At 37.3% G+C, this 12,646-nt stretch overlaps 1 protein-coding gene and 1 long non-coding RNA gene across 3 annotated transcripts; both read left to right on the top strand.

The window, feature by feature from the left end:
- Positions 1-271: 271 nt before the first annotated feature.
- Positions 272-2,633, top strand: LOC145035108 (uncharacterized). 2 transcript variants are annotated; one of them, XR_013678313.1, is made up of 5 exons: positions 272-774; positions 887-1,387; positions 1,476-1,553; positions 2,035-2,148; positions 2,243-2,633. It is a non-coding gene; the product is annotated as an uncharacterized LOC145035108 (long non-coding RNA). The 2 variants fall into 2 exon arrangements; XR_013678312.1 differs by having other exon boundaries at positions 273-774; positions 2,035-2,633.
- Positions 2,634-9,294: 6,661 nt separating this feature from the next.
- Positions 9,295-12,358, top strand: LOC145035107 (cytochrome P450 CYP72A219-like). Its single transcript, XM_078983696.1, has 5 exons — positions 9,295-9,698; positions 10,399-10,625; positions 10,722-10,963; positions 11,064-11,448; positions 11,742-12,358. The coding sequence occupies exons 1-5, from the start codon at positions 9,416-9,418 to the stop codon at positions 12,165-12,167; spliced, it is 1,563 nt and encodes a 520-aa protein (XP_078839822.1). The 5' UTR covers positions 9,295-9,415; the 3' UTR covers positions 12,168-12,358.
- Positions 12,359-12,646: the final 288 nt, after the last annotated feature.

The following is a 12,646-nucleotide window of genomic DNA, read 5'->3' as shown; positions in this document are numbered from 1 at the left end:
TAAATTTTTTATTTAATTTTTTTTAATGATTGTATGTTTAATTTCATTTTATTTTTTATAATAACAAACAAAGAGATTAGTGGCTAAGGTATTTGCAAAATTGGCCATTTAATTTCTGTTTTCATTTTTGTCCTAATTTGTGGATCAGTTTTTACTTTAGCCCCTACATTTTTTTATTATATTTTCTGATTTTTATTTTTAATTTTTTTATTTTATTTTCCACGTGTTATTTTCTCCTTCCACGGACTGCCTTTTCTCAATAGAGTGTCGTTCACCGTTTCTATTTTTCAATAGCATTACTCCACCACCCCACCACCACCGATGCCTCGATATCTGAATACCATATGCTTTCAAGCCGTTTTCTTCAACTGTGCTTTCGATCCCCACCGTATCTCTCCTATTTCCTCACAGAATCCTTTTTTTCCTTCATCCGCCGCCATTCACTTCAATCGCTCTCACTTCCTCTGATCTCCATCGATGTCCGACGACCATCAACAAAAGGGGAAGGATGATCACAACCTGGCTGCTGATTTCAGACGACACCCGCTTCGATTACACGCTTCTTTCCATCTTCCACCGCTTCCTTTCCCACTGCCACTAAATTGATTGGAAATTGATGCCAGCTCTCTTCATCGCTTACCGCTCCATCATCCGCCCACAATCATCGTCCAACACCATTGCCAATCGGTACCTGCTTCTACCATATTCACACCGTCTCCACCTCCGATGGCTATCAAATCCACATAATTTTCTCATATGAATCTTCTTTGCAAGGTCAGTTACTCGATGTTACCAAGATTTCTTAATTATTTAGAAATCGATTGAAAGAATTCGCTTTTAATTATATATGAGCAAATTTCGCTTTGATTTCGATTTATTTGCCCAGTGATTTGGCGGTGGTTGAGATGGAGGTGAAAGTTTGGGTTTTATTTGTACTCTTGGTAACTTCTATCTGATATTTGAAGTGGGGATTCCGACCTCCATGAACAAAGTTGCTCCAATTTCAATATTCAGTTGCCTATTTTTTGCCCTCTTCTACTTCTTCTGATGGCGTTGTTTGATTTCAACATCTGTGTTGAGGTAACCTGGTCTCCATGTTCCAACTTCAGTTTTCAATTGTCAAGTGTTATCTCATTTCAATACCAAAGCAACGATATCAGGTAAGTACGAACCCAGGTAAGTGTCAACTTAGTTTCTTAGCTTTCTTGTTCTTCCGTGTTTCACTTTCTTATGCTTCAGTTGTCTGGTGTTCCCTCTCTCCTAACCGTAGGTTCAAATTTCTTTTGGGGTTTTAGCCCGATTCTGAGACGGAGCTTGATTAGATGAATGTTTTCAAAGGAGTTACTACAAATCGTTTTTGGATCTTCTGTTGGTTTTAGCATGCAAGGTGTTTGTTAATATGCCTGAAAGGGCAGATAATTGCACTTCAAATCTTTTTATGTTATCATTTACCCTTTTGAACCATCTTTTGGTAGGTTGTTGCAAGTATTGCCTTACATCATCTTCTAGCTTTTGGTATTGGAGATATTTTCCTAAACTTTGTTGTCAAATAGGTATCCCTGCTACACCTACTATTCTTTTATGTTGTCATAAGTTCTTTTTGTTTGTTAGTATGTGGATATCTGCTCTGTTAATGCACTTAATGTGTGATTAACTCAAACTTATGTGAATAAAAATAAGAAGAATCTCATTCAAATATAAATTATTCACAAGTGGTTCTTCACCTTTCACAAATGTTCTGCTTTTCAAATGTATATGATATTTATTGTTGTAATTGGAATCAATTGTCACATTAATCTATAATTGCTGGAAGGGTAATCAACGTTGGGTTCGTTTTGCTTCTTCTTCAAAGTAATTGATAACATAGTTTTTGGTGAATAGTCTAGGTTGAATTTTTAATGTGGATTGAGAAAAGTGCAAACTAATCTAATTTTGATTTTCTGGAAGCTACAATTTTAGTTAGATTAGGATTGATTTTAATATTGTTAAGTATTTATATATACTCACATTAAATACTCGGTTATATTATTGCAGGTCTACTAAATGATATGGTCTTTTTGTCTAAACTTGAAGATTTTGACTATGTCTGAGACAGAAGGAGGAGGAAGGACCCCATGAAAGTGTTGGATTGATTAACCATGAAAATGAGTAGATCACTTATTAGCTTTTTCCTCCATTAGTCCTTTCTCCTTTTTCTTACTCAGTTTATTTTTTCACTGCCTATCTTTTTATTTGGTTCCAGGTTTTATGAACAAGAAAAAAATTTAAAAAATAACCAAACCTAGAGAAGAAGCCGATATGTACTCATAAACTTTGTCTTTTCCATGGCTTTACCCCTAAATGATCAAATCACATTCTTTTCTCTGAATAGGAAAAAGCAATGAGTTAGATGATGCTTTTGCTCGGTTTTAGTTACTTAAGCTGAATTTTAATTTACCAAAATTCTTTGATCTGACAACTAACTAACATGATTTTATTTGTTTAGTTTCAAAGTTTTTTTTTTTTAAGTGATAACCGCCCATGATCTTTCTTTGTATGTATATGTGCTTTGTAACTTTGTATTTGTCTATATATGTATGTGTTTTGTGTATAATATAAGGTTTGCACTCTCTATAAAATGGTTTTGTCTTGAATATTAGTTATTTATTTTTATGAATGGTATCCCGTTTATCTATTTTTGTTGGATGTTGAAAATGTATATTTAAATTTTTATAATTACCTTCCTTGACTTTCAAAGAAGAAAGCATTGGATTAGTTCTCAAAGAAAGGAAAAGTAAAAATGTAAATTCGAATTGATGATGGATGTGTTTCTTTGTTTGATGTTAAATTCAAGCTATTTATCATCACCACAACTGTTTCGCCAGTTTTAAGTGCTATATGTTGTGTGGTAATGGTGGTGGTGACGGTGACGGTAGGTGGATGGGGGTGGCGGTGGTGATAGTGGGGGTAGGTGGTGGAGGGTGATGGGGTCGATGGTGGTACCACCTCGATAATCAAGAATTACATTCCCCCTTCCAACCTTGACGTTGCGGGGTGATAGCTTGTACTTGCAATTTACTAGAAATCACACAGAAATTATAAAGGATAAGTTCTCACAATTATAGAGGTGAGTGCTCTCCCGAGTTCATAGAGAACTTTTCATTAAATTTCAACATACCCCAAAACAAAGAGACATCAGGACTTATATAAGAAGCCTGGAACAAAAGACAAAAAGCTGATACTGCCCTCCTCCGGAAGAATCTTCCATTCCACTACCATAATCGTGGAAAAGCAATAACAACTTTAAGGACTGCCATCACGATTGCCATGAGCTCCTTTTCGTATATCTATTTCAGTTGGGCCTTTGCTCCCAAGGTAGAGCTGTAGTAAGCGATGGGGCGTTGATCTTGCATCAAGACCGCCCCCAGTCCATACCCTGAAGCATCAATTTCCACCACGAAGGTCTAGTTGAAGTCGGGCATTGCCAGCACTGGAACGGTAGTCATGGCCTTTTTGAGGAGGTGGAAAGCCTCTTCGGCGTCGGGGTTCCATCCAAATTTGTCTTTTTTCAGTTGCTCTGTGAGTGGCTTGGCGATATGGGCATAACCCTTTACGAATTTTCTGTAATATCCCGTGAGCCCCAAGAACCCTCGCAACCCTCTGAGATTTGTTGGGGTGGTCCAATCCTACATTGCTTGAATCTTGTTTGCTTCTGCCAATACCCCATCAGTCGACACTTCATGCCCCAAATAGGATAGTCGTTGTTTCCCAAACTCGCACTTTTTGTAGTTGACAAACAGTCGATGCTCTTTCAGTTTCTCCAAGGCTGTTGTGACATGGATGCGATGTAGCTTCTCATCGGGGCTGTAGATCAAAATGTCATCGAAGAATACCAAGATGAATTTCCGGAGGAAGGGATGGAATATGTCGTTCATCAAGGCTTGAAATGTTGTTGGGGCGTTCGTGAGGCCGAATGGCATTACCCGAAATTCGTAATGCCCATCGTGTGTTCGGAAATCCGTTTTTGGCACGTCGTTTCCCTTACCCTTATTTGGTGGTACCCGGACTTGAGGTCCAATTTAGTGAAGACAGTTGAACCATGTAACTCATCCAACAGCTCATCAATTACAGGAATGGGAAATTTTTCGGGCACTGTAACCCTGTTTAGTGCTCGATAATCTATGAAGAAACGCCATGAGCCATCTTTTTTTTAACCAAAATCACGGGACTAGAGTAAGGGCTATTACTGGGTTGTATCACCTTGGCTTGAAGCATCTCTTTGATCATTCTTTCTCTTTCGCCCTTCTGATAATGGGTGTACCGGTAAGGGCGGACACTCACCGGGGCAGTACCCTCCTTGATTATGATTTTGTGTTCCATGGCTCGTGGTGGTGGTAATCCTGTGGGTTCTTAGAATAGACATTCGAATTGGCTCAAGATGTCTTGTAAGAATAAGGGCACAGGATCCGGTGGTATAACCTGGTACTCGGTGTTGCTGAGTTCAATTAGGTATCCATGAGGATCTTTGCTCAAGGTTCTTGCCATGGCCTTCAGAGAAATCAGGGACTTACCGAGCGACTTGTCACCTTCGATCCAGGCCGTTCTCCCATTCACCTCAAACTTCATTGTTTGCTCCTTCCAATTGGTTTTAGTCACGCCCAAAGTTTCAAGCCATTGTGTCCCCAATATCACGCCAGAGCTGCCTAACCTCAGGGGGAGGAAGTCTTCTGTGATGTCTAATTCCTTGAGGTGCAAAACCACTCCCTTACAGACACCAGTTTCGCGCTCACTGTCTCCTGTCCCCATCCTTACCCCGTAGGGTTCAGTCTCGTCAACCGGAATGCCGAGAGAAGCTACCAAGTAAGATGCAATGAAATTGTGAGTGGCCCCGGGATCGATTAGGGTTACCACCGGTTGGGACCCAATGGCTCCCCAGGCCTTCATCGTCTTTGGAGACGACAATCCCGCTACTGAGTTAAGTGACACTTTGATTTCTGGACGAACCTCTGTAAATACCAAGGTAGCAGGGTCGGTTGCTTCCTAAGGGTCTTCGACGAGCGGTTCCTCTTCATCTACGAGGATGACATTCACCTGGGATTTACACACATGACCCTTGAACCAGCGTTCGTCACAACGGAAGCACACTCCTCGATTCCTCTTATCTTTTATCTGAGCTTCAGTGAGGGAGCGTTGGAGTCGTGGTTTCCCCATCGATCAATCAAGTTGTGAGAAAGAAATGGAGTGATTCAGGTTTGCCCCACTAACCTTTCTGGTGTTACCCAGATTGATGAACGACCCGAACCCGCTAGCAAAAAGCGACCGGTTCCTCTCTTCGATCTGTTGGGCTAAGTCGATGGTGCGGCCCAAGTTGTCTGGGGTCCATAATCTGAGCTCCGTTTTGATGTGGTCTTGAAGCCCATCGATATAATTTCCCATGGCGACGCGTTCCGTTACCCCTTCCAATGGGGCCGACAACTCGATGAACCTTCGAACATACTCCTCCGTCGTCCCGGTTTGCCTCAGAGCTGCCCATTGTTCGTATAAATCCCCCCCATGGATGGGACGCAACCTTTTCAAGAAAACCTCCTTCATTTCCTACCACGAGTTCATTATCTCCCGTTGATTGGTCCACCGGAACCAGGCCAGAGCATCCCCGCTCAAGCTAAGAACTGTCGCAGTTATCTTTTCTTCATCCAACAATTGGTAAATGGCGAAGTAACGCTCCGCTTGAAGAATCCATCCGTCTGGATCCGTTCCATCAAACTGTGGCATGTCGATCTTTCTGTGTCGGAACTCGTATCTTCCACCCCCCGTGTTGTTGTTTGTTTGGAAGAGAGAGCCAAAAACAATACCGTTTCCTCCGGGCCCGCTCGGTGCTCCTTCGCCGCTTGGATTCGAGCCGCCTGGTCCTGAACCGATGATCACTAAGCTTGCCGGTCCCTTATTTTTGTTCATCGATGGACCTGTGGGTGTCGAATGGCTTGATGGATTGTAAGGGGGTTGGTTTCTTCCTTCGGGTGCTCCGGCCATAACATCCAGTTTCTCCAAAACCTTGTCCAGGGTTGTTTGCATCTCATCCTGTCTTTGGTTTGTGTGGCTCTGACCTTGGAGGATATCGTCAATCCTTGCTCTCATTCCCTGGATTTCAGTCCCGTGTGATTGGAGCTGAACTTGCATCAACCCCACCTGATCCTCCACCTTCTTCACGGCTGCTGCTTCCCTGGACGCTCCTCCCATGGAATCGGTTTGAGTGCTCTGATACCAAATGGTATCAATGATAGCTTATACTTGCAATTTACTAGAAATCACATAGAAATTATAAAGGATAAGTTCTCACAATTATAGAGGTGAGTGCTCTCCTGAGTTCATAAAGAACTTTTCATTAAATTTCAACATACCCCAAAACAAAGAGACATCAGGACTTATATAAGAAACCTGGAACAAAAGACAAAAAGTTGACACTGCCCTCCCCCGGAAGAATCTTCCATTCCACTACCATAATCGTGGGGAGAGCATTACAAAACAGAAAAGCAATAACAACTTTATAACGGGTATACAAAAGAAAACGACAACCAGGACAAGCCTTTAGTACACTGGATTGGATTTAGGCTTGTTTCTTCTTTTGTTGTAGACAAATGTGTCTTTTGGCCTATCACAGGGATACCTTCCCTAGTTTATATTAGGGATAATGACTTGAAAGGGTAACGAACTTTCGACTTTTGTCACATTTAGTCACTAAACTTTTTTTCGTTATCTATTTGCCATTAAACTATTGAAATTGTTCACATTTTACCCTTATGACCGGCTGTTGCCGGTCATAAGGGTAAAATGTGAACAATTTCAATAGTTTAATGGCAAATAGATAACGAAAACAAGTTTAGTGACTAAATATGAACAAAATCGAAAGTTCGTTTCCCTCTAAAAAGTTCAATGACTAAATGTGAACAAACCTTCTCTTGTATTATGTTTTAGCAAGTTATTTATTTTTGTTAAATTGTAGCAACATTTGTTGATGAAGAAATCTATGAAATAAAAAAAAATAATAAAAAAAAAAAAACAAAACCCTGAAAATATATTTAAAAAAAACAAAAAACCAAAACCGAAATAAAAAACCAATGGTTTGACATTTCCCAAAATAAAAAATCAAAATTTCCAATCTGATTTTGGTTTTACAAAAAAATGAACCATTCTCACTGATGTGAATTATAACCATTGGTTTGGTATGCGAAATTTGTGACATCCTATGAATATGTAGTTACAACATCGTCAGAACTCGTAATTCATAGTAAGGAGTTAGAGTATCATCACATGAATACGTAGTTACAACATCGCCTGAACTCGTAATTCATCACCTACAGGTTATGGGCTTGCTGGTGTTTCCACTGGGTTGTCTAGAATAGTCCGTGGTCGCCATCTATACTCTGGTAGATGACTACATCGCCACATTACTGGTTAAGGTTATGGTATCTCCTTTCATCCTACATCACATATTCATCATCATCTATTTACCTAATTATCACCACCTTTCTATCATTACCTATCTCTCATCATTTTATTTCATCACACACCAACTATTTCATCTACCCATGTTTCATCCGCAACATATTTGTAGATATAAAATAAATATACCGTTTAAATCTTTTAAAACATGTATAAAATTGTTCATCCAGCATAGACAACAAGTATTCAAATAATATGCACACATAGTACGTAATTTATATAAAATACTTCATATCTATGTGTAAGATGAAAGTAAATATATATATACCATAAATGCTTCCTAACTTTGAACCCCAAGGTTTACTCTACTAAAGCTTCATATTCTCGGCTCTCTGAACCTAAAAGGGTCCAGATCTATCACACCAAAAAGCTCAAGATAGCTCTTCCTCTCACTCTACACACTCAAGCTCGCTAGGGTTCGCACTTATGGGAAAGTTAGTCGCAATTGAAGGCCATAAGTGCCTTTAAATATAGCTCGAGCCCAAAGATTTAGGGTTTCTGCCAACAGTGCGGACTCGTCGAGTCGCCTCACCGACTCGTTGAGTCCATTCATTAATCTGAATCACCAGTCGCGACCTTACTCGACGAGTTGAGGCGTCAACTCGTCGAGTCTCTCTTCTTAACTCAAAAGAAAAATACTTAAATGATGATACATGGAAATCCAGATGTTACATTTTGTATTTTTATTTCATAGATTTCTTCATCAACAAATGTTGCTACAATTAAACAAAAATAAATAATTTTGCTAAAACATAATACAATAGGAAGTTTGTTCATATTTAGTTATTGAACTTTTTAGAGGGAAACGAACTTTCGATTTTGTTCACATTTAGTCACTAAACTTTTTTCATTATCTATTTGCCACTAAACTATTGAAACTGTTCACATTTTACCCTTATGACCGGTAACAGCCGGTCATAAGGGTAAAATGTGAACAGTTTCAATAGTTCAATGGCAAATAGATAACGAAAAAAAAATTTAGTGACTAAATGTGATAAAAATCGAAAATTCATTACCCTTTCAATTCATTATCCCTTTATATTATAGTTTGTAGAGTGTAGTAGTTTGCACACATCTTCGTATAGAAGATTATAGATATCATTTGCACACAATACGCGTTTCCAAAAAAACAAAGAAAACATAATAAGAAAAAGAAATGTAGACGTGTAAACTAGTTGTGGACCGCAAGGAAAAGACTTGTGCAGCAAGTACGATGTCTATCTCAAACCCAACGGGTAAGGACAAATTTCCATTTTTAGTTTACACTTAAAAATAAAATACAACATTGGTACCTCGACTTGCATTAACTTACATATCTGGCTTAAAAGATTTGTTTTCTGTACTATTTCTCTCCAAAATTAACACTTGCATTTCATTTGAGTCTTTATGTCCCATAAAATACATGAAAGTGGCAGCACAACTTGAAAAATCGATCACGAAGATGATGAAATATACAAATTGATTATGAGTTTTACTTTTATGAGAAATTTTCTTTTATTAATTTATAATTTTAATCTAAAACATATATCTTTGTTATGTCATTTTGGAAAACTGGAGTTTATTATCAAATTGTTTTATTCATAAGTTAATAATCCATGTGAGTGAATTTGATCAAACTACAAATGAATGATGTTATTGAGTTAATTGTAAAAATAATTTCACTTTCTTTATGTAGAGGAGACTATTGAAAAACAATAACATATGGATCATAACTATAATAACTCAAACACAAGGGACATGATTGAACATTATCCGTAGAAAAATCCTGTCCCTTTATTCATCATCAACAAGACTCAAAAGTCAAAAGTCGAAATCAATTACAATTTTTCTTTTACTCACCTGCTACTACTTAGTATCAGAATTTGAACCTATAAACACAAACACAGTGTGTATCTTCATACTTAAGGAAAAGAAAAGCACCCTACTTCCTTTAGAAATGGAGCTAAGTTTTAGTATGATCAACACAGTGGTATGTGTTGTTGGAGTGATAGTGATGATATACGGATGGAGATTTTTCAACTGGGTCTGGTTGAAACCGAAGAAGATGGACAAGTTCCTGAGAGAACAAGGTCTGAATGGAACTCCATACAAATTTCTATATGGAGACATGAAAGAGATGGTGCAGATGACTGCGGATGCCAAATTGAAACCCATAAATCTCACCGATGATATCGTCCCACGTATCATGCCATTTCTTTATAACTCCGCGAAAATTTATGGTATGTATAAGAGCCTCTAGTAGAGTTTATCTATGGAGTTTTTAAAGGAAATTTTTAGAAAAAAAAGTTAACTGAAAATTCCTTTATAATTAGTTTCGGTGCAAAAATCCATTCATGTTAATAAACTCTTTTTAAAAAACCATTGACCAGATGAAATCGGTTAACAAATTTTCCAGCTTATATGGATAAATTTTATTGAGGTGAAAATATGTATGTTTGAACAAAAACTGATGTATTAATTAGGTTGCCTCAGCTTTGTCTACCTTATCTTGCCTTATTTTTAAATGACGATATATAATTGGGTATTATGGTTTGAATTTTTTAGCTGGGTACCTATCCATTTTATAATTCGAAATGCATTGTATTAAGTATGAATGACTTTTTTGGAAGACAAAAAATAAAGTAATTGTTTTCAGATAAATGTTGAAAATATTGTAATTTATCAGAAAATTTTACATTTTTTAACGATACTTATACATTACTCTATCAATTTATAAATCTAAAAATACACTCAACAATAGAAATGTTTTTTTTATCAAATTACGAGATCCATCAATTTTTTTATATATGATTTTTTTTTGTATAACTTGTCTATTTACAATCGGTTAAAAGGGAGTATCATGTAATGCTCTAAACATATAACTTTAAAAAAGTTGTTGGATATTATGGTTTGAACACTCTTGACTCTTGTTGTATACAGGTAAAGGAAAGAATTTCTTTACATGGATGGGCCCACGACCTTTTGTGCAGGTAACAGAACCTGCACTAATACGACAGATTTTGGCAAATTATTCTCAATTTCAAAAGATAAATGGAGGAAATCCGTTGGCAAAGTTGCTAGCAAGAGGGCTAGTAGATGTTGAAGCTGATCAATGGGCAAAACATAGAAAGATTATCAATCCTGCATTCCATGTCGAAAAGCTTAAGGTTCATGTTCTATATAAATTACCAAAGCAAAAGTGCCGATATATATGTAATTATAATTTATAAACCACTGATTCCATTAATGTTCCGAATATGTAGCATATGGTACCCGCTTTTTACATTAGTTGTACTGAGATGATCAACAAATGGGAAGAATTAACGAAAGAAAAATCGTGTGAAGTTGATGTGTATCCTCATCTCCAAACCCTTACCAGTGATGTAATTTCACGTACAGCATTTGGTAGCAGCTATGAAGAAGGAAGAAAGATATTTGAACTTCAAAAAGAACAAGCAGCGCTAGTTATCAAGGCTTTCCAATCAATATATATTCCAGGTTCTAGGTGAGTAAGTTTTCCATTAATAATTTTGGTTTTTAGCTGCATATTCTTTCCTAAAGAAACTCAAGTAATACTGTTCGATTATTCAACTATGATTTTGTAGATTTTTGCCTACAAAGAGAAATAGAAGGATGAAGGAGATTGACCGAGAAGTGAGGGCTACAATAAACAAAATTATTAATAAACGAGTGACAACAATGAAAGCCGGGGAAAGTAACAGCGACGATTTATTGGGCATATTATTGGATTCCAATTACAAAGAAATCAAACAACAAGGGAACACCAATTTTGGACTTAGTACTGAAGAAGTCATTGAAGAATGCAAACTTTTCTATTTTGCTGGGCAAGAAACTACTGCAAATTTGCTTGTTTGGACAATGATTTTGTTAGGCCAACACACAAATTGGCAAGAACGTGCTAGAGATGAAGCTTTAAAGGTGTTTGGAAAAAGAAAACCCGATATTGACGGATTAAATCATCTAAAAGTTGTAAGTGTTTTTTCTTCTAGTGATTGGATTTACAAACCTTTTATTAACAAGATAAACGCATAATGAATCTGGTAGTATTTTATACCAAGCTATATTTCGGGGTTAATATAGAGCTTAATTAGGCCAATAAAAATAGTTTTAATTCAAGAATGTGACCGCATGTTTAAACTTGAGCCCTCACTTATCAGTGAGGTAAAATCTAAAGCAATCTGCAACAAATAAAAGAATTTATGATCATTTTTTTTTATTATTACACTTGACAAGAGTTACTTAGTAATTACTTTTATTTGCAGATTAATATGATCTTGCACGAGGTACTTAGATTATACCCGGTTGGTATAGGATTGGGAAGGATGATTCATGAAGAAACTACATTGGGAAACATAACATTACCAGCCGGTTCACTCCTCCAGTTGCACATGATGCTTTTACATTATGACAATGAAATGTGGGGTGATGACGTGAAAGAGTTCAAGCCTGATAGATTTGCAGAAGGCGTGTCAAAGGCAACGAAGGAACAAGCGTCATACTTCCCTTTCGGAGGGGGTCCACGTATATGTATTGGGCAAAATTTTGCTATGTTGGAAGCAAAAATGGCACTCGTTATGATTCTAAGAAGTTTCTCCTTTGAGCTTTCCCCTTCGTACGTACATGCTCCGCATACTATCATTACTCTACAACCTCAGTATGGTGCTCAATTGATTTTGCACAAACTTTAGTGGTTATTGTAGCAAAAACGAGATACATATATTGTTAGTTTATTATGTGTACAACAGATGCATTATTCCTCGGAGCATCTAAGAGGGGGATAGACCAGGTTTTAAAATAAGGTTTAAGAATAAAAGCAGTATATCGTAATAAAATATTAAAGTGTAGTAATTGTTTTTAAGACATTGTATATTTTTTTCTCTATTAAGTATTAAGTAGATCAAGTATCCTACAATTAATGAAGCATGCATGAAAAAGTTATTAAAAGCGAGAAACCAACTCCCTTTTAGCCGTTCATCGGCTTTTCCTTCACCACCACCTTTGATTCTCCAATGAAATTCTTACAGAGTTGTTTCATTGACGGCTATTACGTGTAAATACAGAAGACCCTTTAATCCTCTTTCATCTCTACCACTGAATGTTGAAACCCTTTCATATATTCCGTGTGAAAACCCTACAATCTCCTTTGTCGCATGTCGCCTACCCTTTA

Source organism: Lactuca saligna, chromosome 3 (assembly GCF_052625555.1).
Source record: "Lactuca saligna cultivar CGN05327 chromosome 3, ASM5262555v1, whole genome shotgun sequence".
NCBI lineage: Eukaryota > Viridiplantae > Streptophyta > Magnoliopsida > Asterales > Asteraceae > Lactuca > Lactuca saligna.
Note: the sequence above shows the minus strand (reverse complement) of the source record. Positions and strands in the feature narration are given on the sequence as shown.